The sequence below is a fragment of the Python bivittatus genome, unplaced genomic scaffold (genome assembly GCF_059951505.1).
Source record: "Python bivittatus isolate LINGU-HERP-01145 unplaced genomic scaffold, Pbiv_v1 ctg000440_np1212, whole genome shotgun sequence".
Lineage (NCBI taxonomy): Eukaryota > Metazoa > Chordata > Lepidosauria > Squamata > Pythonidae > Python > Python bivittatus.
The window spans coordinates 6,126,454-6,145,913 of NW_028277063.1; the positions used below are offsets into that span (position 1 = coordinate 6,126,454).

General features: G+C 43.2%; 1 protein-coding gene across 2 annotated transcripts; it reads right to left on the bottom strand.

Annotated features, from left to right (window-relative positions):
* Positions 1-75: 75 nt before the first annotated feature.
* On the bottom strand, positions 76-17,910 carry ATXN2L (ataxin 2 like). 2 transcript variants are annotated; one of them, XM_007421441.3, is made up of 23 exons: positions 16,611-17,909; positions 15,049-15,085; positions 13,754-13,810; positions 13,102-13,173; positions 12,634-12,784; positions 12,402-12,526; positions 12,189-12,280; positions 9,501-9,701; positions 8,918-9,093; positions 6,268-6,372; positions 5,958-6,155; positions 5,209-5,298; positions 4,550-4,614; positions 4,141-4,415; positions 3,986-4,055; positions 3,718-3,864; positions 3,507-3,576; positions 3,186-3,376; positions 2,971-3,100; positions 2,746-2,867; positions 1,842-2,051; positions 1,149-1,329; positions 76-856 (listed from the first exon to the last, which is right to left on the bottom strand). In XM_007421441.3, the coding sequence occupies exons 1-23, from the start codon at positions 16,859-16,861 to the stop codon at positions 807-809; spliced, it is 3,066 nt and encodes a 1,021-aa protein (XP_007421503.3). In that variant the 5' UTR covers positions 16,862-17,909; the 3' UTR covers positions 76-806. The 2 variants fall into 2 exon arrangements, with proteins under 2 accessions (XP_007421503.3, XP_087998897.1); XM_088142771.1 differs by lacking the exon at positions 2,746-2,867 and having other exon boundaries at positions 16,611-17,910.
* Between the last annotated feature and the right edge of the window lie 1,550 nt (positions 17,911-19,460).

The following is a 19,460-nucleotide window of genomic DNA, read 5'->3' on the forward strand; positions in this document are numbered from 1 at the left end:
CTGCCAAGGCTGGGCTGGATGCAGAGTCCAATCTGAAGTATGGCACAAATATGCTATTTCTGCCCATCCCCAAAGTTCTTAAATTTAACATGGTGTCATTGATTCCAATAAAAGCATTGATTAAAATTTTAATTTGGTGTATACTGTATTCACAGAGTAACCCCAGCACTAAAAACTACTGCTTTAGGATCTGTTTCACTATCACTCACTACTAATCCTTGGTGATCTATTTTCAGAGAGGGAAAATTATAATGCTGCTAGACAGTAATGCTGAAGTCAAAAACAGTCCTTCAAGTCTGGCTGAGCTACATATGATGGAAAGATCACAAAGTCTTCCTCCCTGATGCTGCAGAACCACAAATAAGGATTACTGTTTACAAACTGGCCCTCCCACACATTCACCCCAAGCCCAACATTAGTTAGTTTAAAATTTTATTTTTTTTTACTTTTTAAATATTTTTACTTAATAAAAAGTCAAGATTTGTCCATATGGTCATGTCCTTGTCAAGTTAATGTGGGAAAGTGGCATTTGCTCTAGGAACCCCAATGGAGTTATAAATAACAGAAAATAAACCCTGCCCTTCTCTGGGCAATGGAAAGGGGTCTTGCTCCATCCCGCTGGCCAACAGTACCCTGGGCAGGCTTCACTAAACCAACGGAAAGGAAGGTGCTTGCCGAGAGGGGCTGGGCCAGACTGCATCCCTTCAGGGGCCTCTGCCATGGGCACAAGGGATGGCCCAGGCTTGGGGGCCAGCAACAGAGCCATAGCTGGCTGGGGTCTCAGGTCACAGGGAGAAGCGTGGACATCAATTCCCAGGGGTGTGGAATGGAAGCTGCTGGGAGGGATGAGACTGAACTGGAAAGAGAAGAAAGAGGCAGTGAGGACCACAAAGGCACACCAAAGTCCAAAACAGCATATCTGTCACCTGCAGAAACAAACCCTACCCAATATCCATCAATGCTCAGTCAATCCTTCAGAGTAGTCAATTTATCCTAATCAGATATGCTGACTACAATTTCTCTAATTTCCACCCAGATGGACGTGCTGGATGGGGATGACAGCATTTTTCAGTCCTATACACTGGGAAGCTCATCTGTCCTATTAATCCACCTTCCCCCCACCCCCTGGCTTTAAATAACTGATTTACCTTGGTGGTGCCCTATGTACGTGTAGGGGGATGGTGTGGAGGCGGAAAGGGTGGGCACACCACTCTGGGGCACACCTCCTTGAGGGGGTCCACCATGAGTCTGTGAGGGATGCAGTAGCATGACTTGTGGAGCTCCAGGGTGAGGTGGTGGGGCAGCTGCAATTCCAGTCTGGACATGGGCCTGTCAGTGGACAAAAACAGTTTCAGACCATTTTAATAAATGATTTGCCAATTTACCAACTGATTAGGCTAGCAGAGAAAAAGCCAAATTTTCTAATTTAAGAACATATATTTAGTGATTGACTTAACTCATGGAGCTGAAATTTAGATGAGGCATTTAACCTAATTCCAGGAACTGTTTAAAGAATGTTTAATAATAATGGAATTCATGAAACAATTGCTGTTACTGTTCACCATCTTCACTAACCCTGACAACCTTCGCTCAAACTTTGTTTAGTACACAGTTGATGACTTCTAAGATTTTTTCCAAGCAATCCTAGTATGTAATGAAATAGACAAAGTCACTTCCCTTCCATTTTTTCTCATACGTTGTCACAAATAATCTTATTGGTCACATCCATCTCCTGGGTTGTCAAACACCACTCTGAATAGTTATGAGGACAGATACTTAGAAATTCCTCCCATGACCAAGATCGCAGTCCCTGCTCCCTTCCCAGAGTCAGGCACACTCACCTGAGTGACATGGGCCATGTTGGTGTATCCGTGCTGCAGCTGCTGATGGGCATGAATGGCATAAACTGCCTGCTGTGGGAAACCGCTCTGTGGAGACTGAGCGCTGGGCCCTGGTGTTATGGATGGTGGTGTAGCTGTCAGCGTAGCTGTGTGGTATAGGTTCTGCTGCTGCTGAGCACTGGCCAAATGAGGTGGCTGTCCAGCTTGGTGCTATAGTAGAAAGCACAACCTTTTAACTACCAGAGTTTGCATTACATCTACTTCTTTCTTCTATACTATTGCCAAAGAATAAATTTGGTATTTTATGGAGAAAAAAAGAACATGTTTTAAACTCAGGCTAGCACATGTTCATCTGTGGGAAGAATGGGGAAAATTTGTTTTAATGTTATTAAATTATTTTATTAAATTAGCCTTCCTGTTCTCTGATCTCTTTCACGTCATATAACCATAATATAAGTGAGGAAAGAGTTTACATTCTCTAATCCTCTGATTCATTTATCATGTTGTCATACACTTCAAATTATTCACATAACATCTGCATACTCTCCCCCAAACGTGTCTTGTATTAACACCCAAATCAAAGTAGTTACAAAGTATCTTGTTTAATTCCTAGATTACCTTCCCCCCCAGATAACAGCATGCGAGGATTAATAGTCTGTTCCTAGTGCTTCAATTCCATAGGCAGCAGTTACAAGAACTGAGATAGACAGAATCTCACTCTGAAAGCAAGATTCCTTCCATCCCTTTTCATGCCAGCCTAGAATTCCTAGAGCTTCCAGGGTCATGGGGCACTAGGACCAATTTCCAACACAAAACCAAACAGCAGGGTGTGAGTGCCAAACAAGCATTATGTGTCTCCTACAGAGTAAACCCGTACTTGGTTCTTCCCCCTCCCTCCGAGTACCTGCACAGGGCTGGGGGCGGCATGTTGTGTTTGCTGCTGGTTGCCCGTGGGCGTGGTAGCTGGTTGAGGCTGATGCGGATGCAGCTGTGTGGCATGATGGGGATACGACTGATGCACTGTGGCTGGGGAGAGAAGCAGCAAGCAGCGGTCAGCAATGCCACGTGGGGGGAGAAAGAAAGAAAGAAAGCTCAGAGTGAACATGACTTCAGCTAACAATAAACATACCATAAAGAGTTTGGGGTGTAGGTTGTTCTGCTGGGGGATACTGTGGAGTAGATGATGAGACGATAGCCTGGGGGTGGCTGCCAGATGTCATCATACGGGGGTTGCTCTGTAGCATGGGGGCAAACACAGGCTAGAGGGAAGGGAAAAAATAGAAGACATGAGCAAAACAGATCAGTGCACATATTTTTTTCCCCTTAAATATTTATTGTACCCACCTGCGAGGGATAATGGGCCATAGGCTGCATCATAGTAGGCTGTCCTGTGAACTGCTGGGGATTGTAGGAGATATATGAGGAGTATGGGGTAGCAGCTACCAGAGGGGGCCCTGCAGCAGCTGCTGCTGCTTGCATAATGGGAGGAGCTGAGGTTGGCTGGTGCTGGTCTGAACGTTGGGGGGGTAGAGACCCTGTTCAGGAAAAAGAAATCGTTAAGGAAAGTCATTTACACCCCTGTGTTTTCTCCAAGTAGCAGAACAGTTGAGCACTCCAGACAAAATTTCCTATGATCTTCCAGCCTCTAACCAAGCATCTACTCACCTTTAGCTCGGTATTTCCCCTGCTGTCCAGGCACAGAATTGGAAACAGGATAGGGGTACATCTGAGGTGTCTGCAGAGAACAGCAGCAACTAATTAATTCTAATAGTATCCTTATTAATATACCTGATATACTTTGGAAAGAACTAATAATATATAATGCATCCTACAGTGTGAAGGCAGGACCGTTCACACACCATCCCCCCCAACTCACCTGCACAGCTGGGCTCATGTGAATCTGTGGGATGTAAGAAATATACTGTGTGCTGTACATGCCACTTTGCCCTGGTGTAATCACTGGGATTGAGGGTGTAGAATGGGTGCGTGGCCCCGGTGATGTTGGCGTACTTGTTGATTTGTTCTGGAAAAAAGGCAATTATTAGGTATTTGACCATGAAAGCAGTAAGAGATCTCAGCTGAATGTGCTCTCGTCCAAACACCCATGCCATCAAATCACACTAGCCCCAGAGCTAGCTACGCACCACAGAAAGAAGAGTCTTTGAGGGGTTGAATTCTTTTGCATTAGGATTCAGCGTTGACTTCTTCACCTGCCTGTATAGGAGTACAATGGAAATGAGATAGGAACATACAAGAAACATGCAGAAGCCTTATCTGCTCTGGTTCCCCCCAGACTCACTCTGAGACAGGGCCATCTTCCTTGTCCTCTGCTTCCCCTTTACCCAGAGGACTGGCTGTCTGGGTCTGGCGTTCCATGCCCTCAGAGGACCCTTTCTCCTCCTTGCTGCTGCCTTCGCAGAACTCCAGGCTGGGTTTGGGAGGCTCTTCAGGCACTTCACACGAGCCCCCTGTCCCAACCAACACCTCTGGAAGTTTGTCTTTTACTTTCCCTTCAAGAGACTCCTTAGGCCGAAAGGGGTCATGTGTGGCCTCTGGAGAGGAGCTGGGCTGTAACTAAGAAGAAGTATGGGGTAAGCAACTGTAGCCAGAGAAACTACTTTTATCCCATGTTTCTACTTTAAAAGTGCTCATGTACAATGTTTTTCTCCCTCTTAAGTGAAGGGGAGCAGGAATAAGAATATTCTCACCTTAAACTGGGCTCCAAACTTCCTCAGTTCCTCAAGCTGATTCCTCTTCTGTTCATTTTGGAGACCTAGAACAGCACAATTGCAGAGTTAAGAACTCAAAACCTAGATCTTGAAAAGCATTTTTAGTATTAATCTCCAAGTTCTGTTAGCCTTCTCAAATTTGGTGCTCTCTAACATAAAACAGGAGTATATTGGCTGAGAATTATGGGATTATGGGAGCTGTAGTCCTACAAATCCAGATGGCATTGTTTCAGGTGGCCAACTATGTTTTATGCATCTGGTAAGATTTTTTATTTAGCAAGAATTATTTAATTTTGTATTTATACCCCACCTTTTTGAATGAGCAAGGTGACATCATAAAGCGGGGGGGGGGGATCACGTCTTCCTTCATTTATCCCCAGAACAATTCTGTAATGTAGGTTACACTGAGACAAAGCAGCTGGCTTAAAGTCATCTAGTGAGCTCTGTGATTTTATTAATTAACTATTTAGTTCATTAGATTTAGACACTGCCTGACTTTAAAAAGATTCTGTGTAGCTCACAATTTAAAAAAAGCAGCAATACATAAAATACAATATACCATATAAAATATGCAAAACAACCCCAGTCTGACATTAAAAGTAACAAGCAAAAAGCTCAGAAAGACAAAAGAAACAAACCTTTGCTAGTCTGTTTGACCAAGTCTGAGGGCCCCATAACTTCTACAGTCCTACTGGCTTCTTTGGTGGCAGAGCTAGGCACCTCTTTAACTAGAAGAGGAAGGAAAAGATTAGGAGGTAAAAAGGATGCCAGGTTTTACATCCACAGATACCTGGTAAGGAAAGAGGAACAAAAGCTTGAAATGAGCCTGGAAAGTATGGCAACTTCCCAAAGAGCCTCACCATTTATTCAAATCCCCCACTCTCCTCCTTCAGACAGACAAGAATTTGTCTATCATCTTAAAACTTTTTCAACTGATCAAACCTAGCAAGGATTTAAAAACTGGAAAATCTCAGCATTCTTCTTACTAGCGTACAACAGGAGGGGGAAAAAAAACCCTAAAGAGGAGTTTAGGAGTCGGCAATCTTTCTAGGCAGCAGGTATCAAAAACCTAAACAAAATCCTCAACATTCTCAGAAACTCTGGAATCATATGATACTTTACTTTACTTTGGGGAGGAAGAGTCTTGTGGACCTCACCTGGGATTGCTCTGGCCAGCATTATATCTATGGGTATTACATTGCTGACTCCTTAGTTCCTTCTTTGTTGACTGGCAATCAACAAAACCTGCTTTTGTTGTTGTTGTTCAGTCGTTAAGTCATGTCTGACTCTTTGTGACCCCATGAACCATATTGTGCCAGGGCTTCCTGTCCTTCACTGCCTCCTGGAGTTTGCTCAATTTCATGTTGCCCCCAGTTTAAGTATTTACCTTCAACAGCAGCTACTGGGACAGATGCTGGGACCTTAGGTGAAGGTGGGGTTGGGGAAGCACTAGATTCCATGGTAGGCCTTGACTCAGAAGGTGATGCAGGAGCAATAGGGATAGCTGGTCCCACAGGGGGATCTTGGGAAGAAACTGGAACAGCTGAGGCAGACTTCGGTGAACGTGGAGCATAGAGACGGCCCACTATACAATAACAGCAAAGATGCTTTAGATATTAAGTACTATATGAAGCTGTTTTTTTAAATCAAGGGTCTCACAAAAAGCCATCAGATTTGCTGCTTATTTTCTCTTTTACCTGTAGGAGATGCAGTGGAGACTTCCATGGGTCGACTGGTCGGGGAAGACATACTCTTGGCCCCTCGATTGGGTCGTTGAGACTTTGGAGACATTCTGGATGGGCCTAGAACAAAGCAACCACAGGTGGTGATGAATCAAAGCCAGACACACACACACACCAAATGTTCCTTTGACATCTACAGGTCTCCCTTACTGGCAAACAATGAAAACACCAATGAGATTAGCAGTTAGCTGGTTGCAACTGGCATTTATAAATTCAGACTAACAAAGAAATTTAAAAAAATAGAACGGTGGTTAACTAAGCCAAGACATCCAACAGGAATCCTTGTTCTGTGGTGACCTATCTATAAGAGGCAAACTAATGCCTGTGGGTAGATGACTAACCCTACAGTATGTACAAATATAAGGGACAAATGGGAAGAGGCATGAAATTCTGCACCCTATCCAGAGAAGGGAGGCGAGTGAAGGGAAAGGTCACAAGGAGTCTTGATGGGATGCAACTGGCCTGGTTCCAGGTTGTGGCACAGCAAGACTGAGCTGGATCAACTGAAGGTGAGCACGAGATTGGTGGCAGGGTAGAGGGCTGTTTCAGGCACAGCTACACTGAGTGATGATGTCATTGGTATTGCGCTGCTTCTCCTGGATTTTCAGCAAGCACTTTCACTGTAGGCACTTTGTGAAGACCAACAATGCAATGTGACAATGGCAGCGAGGACTATTTCAAGAGCCAGTAATTAGCCTCAGATAACGTTTTTCTGAGGCATTTCAATGTCTGTTGAGGCTTCAAACCTAATTTCTCCCATTTGCCACTACATCCTCTTCCTTTCTTTTTCATTCCTTCAAATCAGAACTCATTTTCTAATCCCACACACTATGAAGTATGTCACTCCAGCTTTAGTTACACATTTTCTTTATCTTTCAATGCTGCTATCCTTCCTTTTGTTCAGTTATTGTTCTCCAGCGCATATGCTGACCTTCCACTGCTGATGGTCTGATACACTTTGTGATTTCAACCTGTGCATACCTTCTGCCCCAACTTGCCCTTCTACCCATCAATTTATAGTGTGCCCTGCTATCTTGCTGGCTTGAAATTGCAATGAAGGCAGATGATCATTCATATGTGGGACGTGGTGGCCTAGGGACTCCGCCCAGAGTTCCCCATTGGGAGAGATGGGCGGAGAATAAATTGAATGTATACTACTACTACTACTACTACTACTACTACTTACATCTCAATTATTTCCTCATTCAAGGAAGTAAAAAACCCAAAGTTAATTTGTATTGGTGGTACAAGTAGTTCTTGTTTAATGACCATTCGTTCAGCGACCCTTCAAAGTTACAATGGTGCTGAACGAATGGCAGTTACAGCCAGTCCTCAAAGTTACAGCTGTTGCAGCACTCCTGTGGTCACCTGATCAAAATTCGGGTGCTTGACAGCCCACCTGCATTTACAACCATAGCGTGCACTTCAACTCCCCCATCTCTGCCCTTTTGGCCACTCTGCTGGTGCCACCCTCAGTTGACCTTTGCCATCTTCTTCTCCCCCGCTGCTGATGAACTGCACCTGGCCAAGGCAGCTGCCAGCCTTTTGCGAGGCCAAAAAGGCAGAAATGGTGGGAGGGGAATTTGAAGTGGAAGCAAGCGCAGCAGGACAGGAGAAGCATAAGAACCTTGCCTAAGGACTGCAACCAAGACTGCTGGAACTGCTGTTGCTAAGCAGTGAAGTGATGTTTTACCTAATGACTGCTTCACTTAACAACAGAAATTCCACTCCCAATTAGGGTTGTTAAGCAAGGACTACCTGTAATTGTCATTATTACTTCATTTCTTTTTAAATAATTTAGAATTTAATGTCTTGCACTTTTGTGGAACACGCAAGAATTTCTGCATGGCACATAGATAAATCCCTTACTTCCCCATAGGATCTCTACTCCATTAGTCAATAGTTTCTAATGAACCCTTCAACCCCTGACTCTTCCCTAATTGACTTTTTACTGCTGTAATCCATTCACATGATCTTCCAATGTTTCCCTTAAGTTGCCCATGTCAGTTTTGGCTATCACATGATTCTCTTTCTCTTCTACAAGCACTTTTTTCAACTTTCTCAATTTCATTTCAAAATGCATTTCCCTTTAGAGCAGTGTTTCTTAAAGTGTGGTCCTAGAACCCCTGGGGGTCCCCCAGACTCTCTCAGGTGCCTTCAAAAGCAAAATTATTTGCCAGCCTATAAAAATAATACAATATTAAAATCCCATCAAACAATCATGAGTAATGGTAGCAGCAGCAAATGCAATGATTTTAACTTTTAATATGGTAAATATTGGTAAATATAACCCATACAAATAAAAGCTCTTTTGGGGTCCTCCATAATTTTCAAAAGTGTGAAGGGATCCTTGGAGAAAAAAGTTTGAGAAGCACTGCTTTAGAGAAAAAAGTAATGTAGAACAAACCTCCCTGTGACTTTTCATCCTATCCTTTACCACATAAAATTATATCCTGATGTAGACAAGAAACAGGGAAAACAAAATCATATGAGATTTCATAATCAGATGGGACAACTGAGTCTACCAAGGCATTTCTGCCTCATTAGCGATTGTATCAATCCATTCAAATATCTCCATTTTTAAGCCTGAGATGCTCAGCCTCACCTCCATTGATGCCTCGTTGCTCTGGAACAGAGCCAGTGTTGCTTTCTGAATGATGTGAACTCCCACGGGGTGGTAAAGAGCCCATGCCTGGCCTCCCTCCTCTAGAACTACTGCAGCGTATGCCTCCTCTGGAACCTTCTCTGACACGCTGGGGAAGTGGTATATATTTGCCCTCTCTGCAAAGAGAAAAACACAGTGGCAGAGTAATTTCCAAGAACAATAAGGAGGGAAATCGCCATAACTTTTCTAATTCAAGAAGTTGAATGTAAAATGCAAGGGAACATCTGAAGCAAAGAGATTGGCAATCAACAGGCGAGCAAGTTTCCAAGTCACAGTGGGACCTTAATGTTATTTCCTCTCCAAATACATAGTGTAAACCAGCCACAAATAGTACTTGTTCTATACTAGAGAAGGCATACTGCTGTTCAAACATTATTTTTTATTACATTTCTGAGTCACCCTAACAAATGCTGCCTGAGCTATGCAAAACAGCTAACATACCAATTATAAAATACAAAGACACTGATATTAAAATGGAGTTAAATACATATTTTTATCCTCTTCACCAATACTGCAAACTTACCTGGAAGCCAAACTGGGACTATCTCTTCCAGACACTTGTCTTTGCACTGAACTGTGCTTCTCTTCTTCTGTGCGCCCATCATCATTTTCCATGGCAATACGCAGTCTATACTGTGGGCTTGACTCAATTTCTCGTGCCAGTTGGGCAGCTCTGGCCTCTCGTTGCCGAAATGCCTCTGTGTTATCTTTCTCAAGAGGGACTCTATCATGAAAAGATGGGCCAGTGGAAGAGGGGGGAAAAAAAGGAAATACAATCAGCAAACAATTTTACTGATCTATCCTTTCAAAAGAACAAGAACACAAACTTGTTTTATTGTAGAAGCACCAACACCTCTCAGTTTCTAACATGGTGAAAGACATCTCAGATCCCAACAATTCAAGGTTTTTGAGTGGAGTTCCCAGAGTTTGTAAATTTCAGATCCAGAACTAATCAAGCTCTGGACAACACTTATTACTTACTGGATAAATGCACACATTGCGTTTGGGGTGAAATCAGATTTTGGTTGTACTGTATTGATAACATACTGGCTAAAATGTGCCCAAACTGACCAGTAAAATTCTTACCGTTAATAGAGACAACAGCTCGTAACCCAATTTACTCTTCTTTTTTTTTTAATATAAAAAAGTGTTATGTGAAAGCTTTGAATGATCAAAGCTGTAACAGGTACTGGAAGTCTATATTGATGGGGTCATTTGCTGATGATCATGAAATAAGATTCTGACTTGGAATGTAAGAGGGATAAACCATAAATAATATAAATTAACTAATTAAATGAAGAAAATTAGGTATGCTGTATTTGTGAAACTAAAAAAAGAGGGAATGATATAAATGATTTGATTTTGTGGGGTGAAGTTGATGAATGTGTGTATGAAGTAAAGTTGTAGGTTTAATTATGAACAAAAGAACTAAAATATGTCAAACAGTATGAACTGGCCATATTGAGATAAAACCAAAATTAATGAATTCTGGAAAGAGTACTTAAAACATTTAAATGGGAATAACAATATAGTCAAAGGTGGAACTGAAATGGTCATATTAGGGTTGGTTGAAGACATGAATGTACATTTACTTTTGTTTGCAGACAGTGCCATTTTGTTGGCTGAGAGTCTAAGGGAAAAACTGAATGACCACTGCATGTTACACATAAATGGCAAAATATAAGAGCAAGGAGTATATCTTTCCCTAAAGAGGGGGACATGGATAGGAAAACATTAAGATGTATAAATGCCAATAAAAAGATGGATAATATATAGTCTGCTACATCTGCTGAGAGGAATAAATGTTCGTCAAAAGACATCTGAGTGTAGTAAAACAAAAAGATAGGGTCAAGAATGAACAGGCGGACTTAATACAAAAATGAGCAATGGAAGCAGCACACTGAGGTGGCTTAGATGTATAGAGAGAATGAGTGAGGATCAAATTAAAAAAAAATCTATAAAGGAAGAGTGAATGGTTGTAGGGGAAGACTGAGAAAGTCATGAGCTGGATGGATCCTCAAAAAAAGAGGGGAGAAATCTAAAGAACAAAGGGAATACATAAAATGATGTACAGATGCAAAGAAAGCAAGGATGGCCTGCAAGCGTAGAAATGTTTGAAGAGTTAATAACGAGTAATGTTTATGTAAACTAGGTTTAGTTATATTTTCTTTTCTCTTACTTCTTGCTTTAATGTTTTTTGTCCATTACTCCTTGCTATTTTTCTATGCTTTACATAATGTTGCTTACTACAAAAGGAAATAACGATGGATTGAGAACGTATTTATGGATACACGGAAAAATCAAGTACGGGATTCTGCCAATTCTGTATACTGTGAATTTAGAAGTATTAAAAAAAAACCCTAGCAATGTAGTGAACCAAGCTGCATATTAACTCTAATAAAGTACAACTAAATTGGTTAGAAGTAGATGTCCAAAGTGACCATCCTGCATGTGGTCTAATATTCGCTGTATTCATCATTATTATTTACTAGATTTATATCTCATCTCTATTTTGTACAATTCAAGGTGTACATAATGCTCTCCTTATATTTTCCCCATAACAACAGCCCTGTGAGGTGGACTGGGCAAGAGTGTGTTACTGCTCCAAAGTCACCCAGCCGGCTTCCATCCCATCCCGAGAGAGAACTAAAACTCATGGTCTCCCAGTTTATAGTCCAAACTAAACCAAACTGACTCCTGGAATCCCACCCTCAAATACAGATAATGCAAGGGCAGCAATTAAATTTTAGTCTAATATTCCACTGGGCATAAAATGTCTCATCTTAGAAAAACAGCATGAACTTTCACTGTTTCTAAGTGGTACCAGGACTTTATTTTCTAAAGTAGCCACCAACAACCCATGATAAATAGATGGAACTGAGAGTAGGGAGAGGATGAAATTACTCATAAATACTGACAGTTGGATATTCAAAGGGTTGAGATGACTACCTCTGAATTGCCTTGACGATCAGTCTATTGTTCTTTCTTTACCCACTGATTTCTGCCAACTAATCAAAGCCTTGAAAGGACTAGCAGAAGTCCTGATATGTCAACCAACCCTTATTTATTAAGTGAAAAAGAAACAGAAACAATCTAGAGCCTACCTTTCTACTCCAATAGCCTATAGAACAGTCCCTGAATGGTACAGTTATCATCAACTGCTCTCTCCCCTGAACCCTCACACATATACATAGCTAAACCCTTAACTTACGTATATGATGACAGACTGCTATCATATGTTGTCTTCACACCGTAATTTTCCTCGTTGAATTTGAACATCTCATTTGGGTCCCAGCCATTAGACTGAAATAACAGATAAATGCTTCAATGCCTTTGCTGTCACAAAGTTTAGCAAAGCACCACTAATGCTGCAGCAGCCCTAAGTAATTCTATTTTGGGGACTCAAGCCATACCAGTTACTTACCATATCTGATTCTAAGTCATAATCATCACTGTTGCTATCTCCCCCTTCCCAGCGTTGTAGTATTTTCTCTTTGTGCTCCCCGTTCACCTTAGAATTCATGGCAATGGCGGAATCTGTGAACTTATCTAAGACACAGAACAGAAGGAAAGGTCAGGATAGAAAGGATTCAAGTTCTCCCCCACTCCTCCCGACTCCATCACACCTTAATTCTGATATTTTAAGGCTGTATTACCTTTGGTGGCGTAGTTAAAGTCAACATTGCGGAAGTGCACTAACATGACATCAGCAGGCTTGAAAACCATAGTGTCTACAATATCCTCCCTCCTTGGCCCTACTGGCTGATCGGGCACCTTCCTGTGCACAGCGTCCACAGCCAGCTCAAACTGTAAAAACAATCTTAATTAATACAGACTGCCTATTCCTACTATATAAAACCACGTAAATCCAAAAACACACTATATCACAACTCACTGGTCACTAAGCACTTACCCATTGCCAGATATTCACTCTTGTCATCTCATACTAACAGGCTGCTTAAACAAGCTTTGTGGAGTTTGGGGGGAAAGGATGTTTGCCCGCATCGTAAGTTTTAATGTAAAATAAAGCTAAATACTTAACTTTAAGTACAATTAAGCTAAATACTTCATTGGACCTGCTCCCTAACACCTGAACAAAACTAGTCAGCAAAAAAAGTATTCACCTTAGAACTCAAGGTCTTAAAAATTCCTTCAAATGTGCTTCCACTTTTCACTTTCACATCACATGTTGATCCCTGGGAAGAGAACCAAATGGAAGGAATACTAAAGAAAGGATACAGGGATACTTCAAATTGCAAACTGAAACCTCTCTGCCCCTAACCCCCAAACATACACCGAGCATCAATCAGTTTGGAAGTGCTGTTAAAATAAAGCAAAGTAAACTGAAGAAATTCAAGAGAAAACCCTGACTCATTTGCACAACACTTAGCACAAACCATTCTTAAGGCACACATCCAGAGGACATGCCCCAAACTATTAGCCTTTGTCAGCCTCCCACCCTCCTTTGGTTGACAACCTTGCAATTTTTTCATTGGTTGCCATTTTAAAATTAACACAAAACAGAGTATCTGGGACTGAAGTCCTTAACATGAGGATCTGAATTCAAAGAATACCATAAACCAAATTACAACGTGGATCAGTGTGTCATGTAAGCAATGCCTATATAAACACAAATGCTCAACACTTCATGCAGGACAACCACATGAAATCTAAGTATTGAAAGGAAATCCACCATGTACCTTCCACCACATAAACATGCACCTGTATATCTACCTTTGCAGTCCTATATCCTTAATTTATCCCCAGGAGACTCACCACAACTGCTGTTAGAAAGTGCAGCATTCGGGAATTGTTATAAACACCCTCAAAAGCCTGGGGGGATGGAAAAATAAGTGTCACCAAGACATTTATAAGCATCCATTGCCCAATGTTACAGCATTAGGTAGGCAACTGAAAGACTCCAGAAAAGTAAACATCAGTTATAACAAATGTCCTAAATAGCTGTTATGTCATTTATTCTCTCAGTAAGGAGCTTCTTTCATAAATGTTAGTATATAGGAGGCTTGGCACAGGATCAAGCGGTGTTACTACTTCCCATCTATTTTGGTTAGAGGGTCTATAGTTGAAACTGAACATTATATTGGGATTTCCACCACAATTCAGTACCTAAATATTGAAGCACCCAAATATTTATGTCACAAAATAAATAAAAATCATGTGGCTTATGACACAAGTTGGTGTGAAAAATACACTTTAGTTTCTTTTTCAAAATAAAACTTGTGCCTTTCAATGATTTAACTCCAATAATCTTACAAGTTGCAAATTCAGAAAAAAAAAAAAGAGTTTTCCACTGGTAACTAGTTAGAAGCAGACTTCTCTGCAACTCAACAACAGTCAAATGATATTATGCTGAAAATCTACAGGTATTTTAGCATTACAAGTTTTTTAAATTAATAAAGTTTTTTAATTTAATAAGTTTTGAACTAAATTTATTAAATTATTTTACTCCAGATACTATTTATACTTTGCTACTGTTACAGGAATTGCCAGTGAAAGAAATATAATGCAAATATAACACAAAGACACCGAAACAGTTTTACTGTAGTCATAGCAGATACATAATATTCTAGGGACAGTCTTTTACCATATTCTTAGGTTGGGGGTACAGTTATAGTCCTAAGAACTGAAGCCTGCTAGCAGATACAGGTAGTCCTCGACTTATGACCACAATAGGGACCAGAACATTTGTCATTAAGCGGTGCAGTTATTAAACAAGACATCACGTGACCATGACTTGTGACCTTCCCTGCCAGCTTCCCCATTGACTTTGCTCGTCGGAAGGCAGCTGAGAAGGTCGCAAATGGTGATCACATGACTGCAGGACACTGCAACAGTTGTAAGAGTGAGGAACGGTTGGTTGTAAGTCACTTTTTCCAGCACTGTTGTAACTTTGAATGGTCATTAAACGAATGGTTGTAAGTCGAGGACTACCTGTATATTTATTGTCAAAGCCTGGTAGTGGAAAGCTCAAATGTCATCTAACAGTTACACAAATCATATAGATTAGATATGACAATCCAAAATGGCTTATACTCCAGCTTAGTACTTACAGGAGACTGTGGAGGTCCTTTGCCTGTACTCTGGCCCCTGAAAGTAAATCAGATGCAAACGTAATCAGTAAGAAAATAATGCAATCTCCAAAATGTAAACTCTTCAAACCAGTAAATTCATCACTCTTTATTAATCTAATTCATAGGAGCTCTAACCACTAACAAGAACCCCATATTTTACTACCAAAATAATTAAACAGAGACTTCCTAATTCAGCTAACAAAAGCATGGTTTCCTTTCCATATGGGGACAACTTTCAGAAAAATCAATGCACATACTATACATGAAAACTCATCCTTTACAAACATATAAAAGTTGGTTTTTGCTTCAATGGACACAAATTGGATTATTGGCACATCTACCCAAGAATTTTCTCAGTGTATGAAAAGCTTAAAATGGATTTGTATTGCCTCATATCCATTATTTTTAAGCTTTCTAAATTACTTTACCTAAATTCAGAATGAAATTTTGCACAATTCATCAAAATTCCCTAGCAAATTTAAAATAAATGGGAGATGATTAGGTGATAATTCAATCAGAATAGCAAAAGGAGCTCTCTATATTAAATATGATGATGAGCTCCTTCATTGCTATGCCCTGCTGTCTATCATAATCAGAATGATCACAAAAAGTCCTTAACTCCTGGGAAAAAGACCTCAACCTAAAAAAAAAAAAAATCCCATGATCTTGTTCACCCTTATAGATGCATGGCTCAGAAAATATCCTGCTCTTCCCTAAACTAGAAATTCTTTTCAGATTATTTTAGTGGCTAACATGAACACTGTCTCAAATGCCATACTAACTGAAATGAATAACATTAAGTACAAGCTTGCCAGTTGTAAATGGCTGATCAAGTTGAATTTATCTACTAGGCTACTGAATTTAAAAAAAAAAATCCTTTAAGTAGCACACTGGACAAAACTCATTTCTAGAAGGCATCACTGCTCATATACTGTATAAGCAAGCTCTTTTAATTAAGCAGAACAAGACAGCTCAGACGTTGCTATGCCTGAAAGGTCCCAGTCTGATAGTTGTTTATGGCGCCTTTCAGTACGTTGGATTATACAACAGAGTGCAAGAAAGTCAACTCAATTTGCTTCTGAGAAAATATAGTTCAGATGCTCAATTGCAGGCTAAATTCATCCATCCCAAGTAGTCAAATTCTGCTCCATGACAAGGAGTGCAACTCAGCCCATGAGGGATCGTCCCCTCCTTCCTTTTCGAAAGGGAGAAGACGAGGAGACCCGCACGCAGCCTTTCCTAAATCGCACACGCCAGAGATGGATGACGGGCGGAGATTCTACGCAGGGGACCAAGTCAAGCGGCATCCGTCTTCCGCTCCCGACAGGGCGTACGCTGAGTACAGCGGCACCCAATCAACGGCAAAGCAGACTAACTCCGCTTATCGGAACCGCACATACTCCTTTCCCCCACCCGGCCGAGTCCTCCCGTCAACCCTTTTGGGGCGGGAGCGCGACTACAGACAGCCCTTCCCTTTCAGCCTTTTCCGCCCGGACCCCCTTCCTCACTCAGAGAAACCAGCGCCTTTTGCTCAAGCGTACCTGGTGCCACTTCCTCCAGGGGGGGCTCCTCCTCCGCTACCAGGGGGAGCCACCATTGTGGCTCTCGGTCCGCCCGCGGCTCCGGGGCTGAGGTTCCCGTTGGGGCTAGCAGGGGACGGGTTGGCTTTGCGGGAGGCGGCGGCAGCAACGGCGGCGGCTGGAGGCGGCGGCGTCGGCGTGGTCGGAGGCGGGGGGCCCGAGGAGGGCGCAGCAGGTTGAGGGGAGGGCGGCGGCAGCGGCTGTTTCAACATGGCGCTGGCGGCGGCAGCGAGAAAAAGGGCCGGACGCCGCGAGATGAAGGCAGCCCCCTGCTCCTCCTCAGCACGCGTTCAAGACCGTTGGGCGAAAGGGTGGAAAAAAGGAGAGAAGGGGGAAGGGCGGCCGAGACTCTTCCCCCGTGCGCGCGCGCGCCTCCCGGGGCCGCCTTTACGCTGCCTGAAGTGGCGAGTTAAAAATGAAAGGGGGGAAAAAAGGCGAAGGGGTACCGATCAGTCACCCAGCCGCGGCGCGCAAAGAGTGCGGCTGCTTCAGACTGAGCCCGCGAGACAGGCAACGCCGTGCGCTCCTGCCGGCCCGGAAGGGGAAACTGGCTGGCGGGCAGGCCGTCGCGGAAATGTGGAAGGGTTAAATGCTGGGAAACAGTGGGGGGAGGCAGGCGGACGCGTCTCCCCCACACTCGCGTTCCGTTGGCTTCGCCTGCGCGCGTCAGCAAAACAAACGCCTGTAACGTGGGCCTCGATCCCACCTGCTGCCGCGGAATGAGTCCTCCGGGAGGACGCGCCGTTTGGCCGCCTGGTTCCCCTCCGTAAGCCGGCGCCTCGGGAAGGAGGGAGGGAAAGTCTCGAGCCTCGGAGGCAACGTGAGAGCCGTGAGGGGAATCGCGAGCTCGTGGGGGGGGAGTGGGAGGGGGAAAGATGGAAGAGTGAGGCCGCGAAAGAAGAGGGGAAAGAGGGAGGGGGGCGGTTGTGATGTTGGCGCTCAGGGCCGCGACGCAAGCGGTCTCAAACCCCTTCCTGCCGAGGGAGTGGACGGCTCTGTCCCCTATCAGGCTCGCGCTTGCTTGTGAAGTAAGAAGAGGGGGAAGGGCGACACGGATCCCGCTGGCCCGCGCGCACGAGAAGAAGTCAATCCGGTTGCTGCACAATGAGTCCCTGGGGAGGGCGGGGCCTCGCTCTGCGCCTGCGCTCTACGCGCGCCCTCCTGCAGCGCACGTTCGGTAGGGTTCCTGCCGGCGCCGCGCGCACGCTCTTCGCGCGACCAATTGAGAAACGGAAGCGAGCCCTTCAGTTCCTGACGGAGCTTTGGGGAAGAAGGGGGCGTTCCTCCGGTAATATCTAAGTCCAATGCACATGCGTAAGAGGAAACAAAGGCTTGCGCCTGTCGTTTCCATCAGATCGGTCTGCGCATGTGCGAAATGAGGGAAAGGAAACGTGTCGCCCATGTGTATAACTCGTACAAATGGTAGGATGACTGGAAATGCGCATGTGCAGGAGACGGGCTCGCCCACTGAGACCAGAAGGCCCGGATGTTAGTTACCCGGTTAACCTCGGATGACCCTCATCCTTAATACGATAGACTTGGCCTCTGTAACCTCAAGGGCAGTGTGGCCCCCAATTCCAGTGTCTAAGAAGGGGTGATTGAGGCTTGATAGAAATATTAAAACTATAAAGAAGATATGTACACCTATATTAGATACACGTCACGTAATGTTAGACACGTGCATAATGGCCATATAATGTTAGCTATGTTAATATTTAAGAAAAATATATTATTTTAAACTCAGAGTCAACAAGGGCTGCAATCCCATGGATGTGTACGAGAACAAGCCCCACTGATTAAATAAATGTATGCATGAAAACATACTAGCTGCATTTTGATTTAAATTATCTCTGAAATGTGTTCCATTATCCTCCCTTTCTTAAGGTACCATTATGCAAAAATAATGAAACTGCTTATTCTGACATTCTGAAAGAGGCATTACAACATGCAAAATACAGTCACAGGACTGTCAATCACAAAAGTTCAGTTCTGCTATTGTCAAGTGTTGTGCTGCAATTGTGAGAGGAAAGACAAAGAGCCACTAGGGCAGGCTGGATAGGAATAGGACTAGGAGCAGGCAGACCTGGGTTCTAGTCCAGCCTCAGCCATGGAAGCTCACTGAGTGATTTTGAGCCAGACACTCAGCCCAAACTATATCACAGGGCTGTTGTGGGGAAAAATGGGAGAGGGGTACTCTATGTACACTGCCATAATCTCCTGAAAGGAAGGTGAGATACAAATCAATAAGTATGTCTTCCTGCATTCTTATAGAAAAGCTCCCATCCCCTCACCTCATGCTCCTCACAGTTGCTGTTCATGAACATAAAGTGCAGTACACATACCAGGATGCTGACCTACTTATACCTTCCTGGGAAAGACCCTTTGCAAAGCAGCCAACAGGAGATACAAGAATGGCAGCAAAAATAATCACCTCTGGTGTCCCAAGAAGCATGAGAGAAATGAGCATTGCACTCTACTGAGAATATGGGATTGGGAAATAGGGTGAGGAATTCACTCTGTACCTGCAGAAGAGCAACCTGTGAAAAAGAAAGGGGAAATAGAATAAGGAACAACAGGAGGTACCTAGACCTTGTACCTGGATTTGCAAAGACTTTGAAGAAGACAGAAGAGACTAAATCAGGGTTTTTTAACCTTAGCAACTTTAAGATGTGTGGACTTCAACTCCCAGAATTGGAGTTCCCCATGCTGACTGGGGAGTTCTGGGAGTTGGAAGTCCACACATCTTAAAGTTGCTAAGGTTGAGAAACACTGGACTAAATGATACTACCCTCCATAGAACAGTGTCTCAAC

What these genes read in the sequence shown, in the direction of transcription:
- ATXN2L (XM_007421441.3), bottom strand. Translation starts at nt 16,861, where the DNA reads ATGTTGAAACAGCCGCTGCCGCCGCCCTCCCCTCAACCTGCTGCGCCC. An exon ending in AGTTTGGAGCCCAGTTTAAG is followed by an intron (nt 4,416 to 4,549) that starts GTGAGAATATTC and finishes ACTTCTTCTTAG; the next exon opens with TTACAGCCCAGCTCCTCTCC. An exon ending in CAAAGACTCTTCTTTCTGTG is followed by an intron (nt 3,865 to 3,985) that starts GTGCGTAGCTAG and finishes CCTTTTTTCCAG; the next exon opens with AACAAATCAACAAGTACGCC.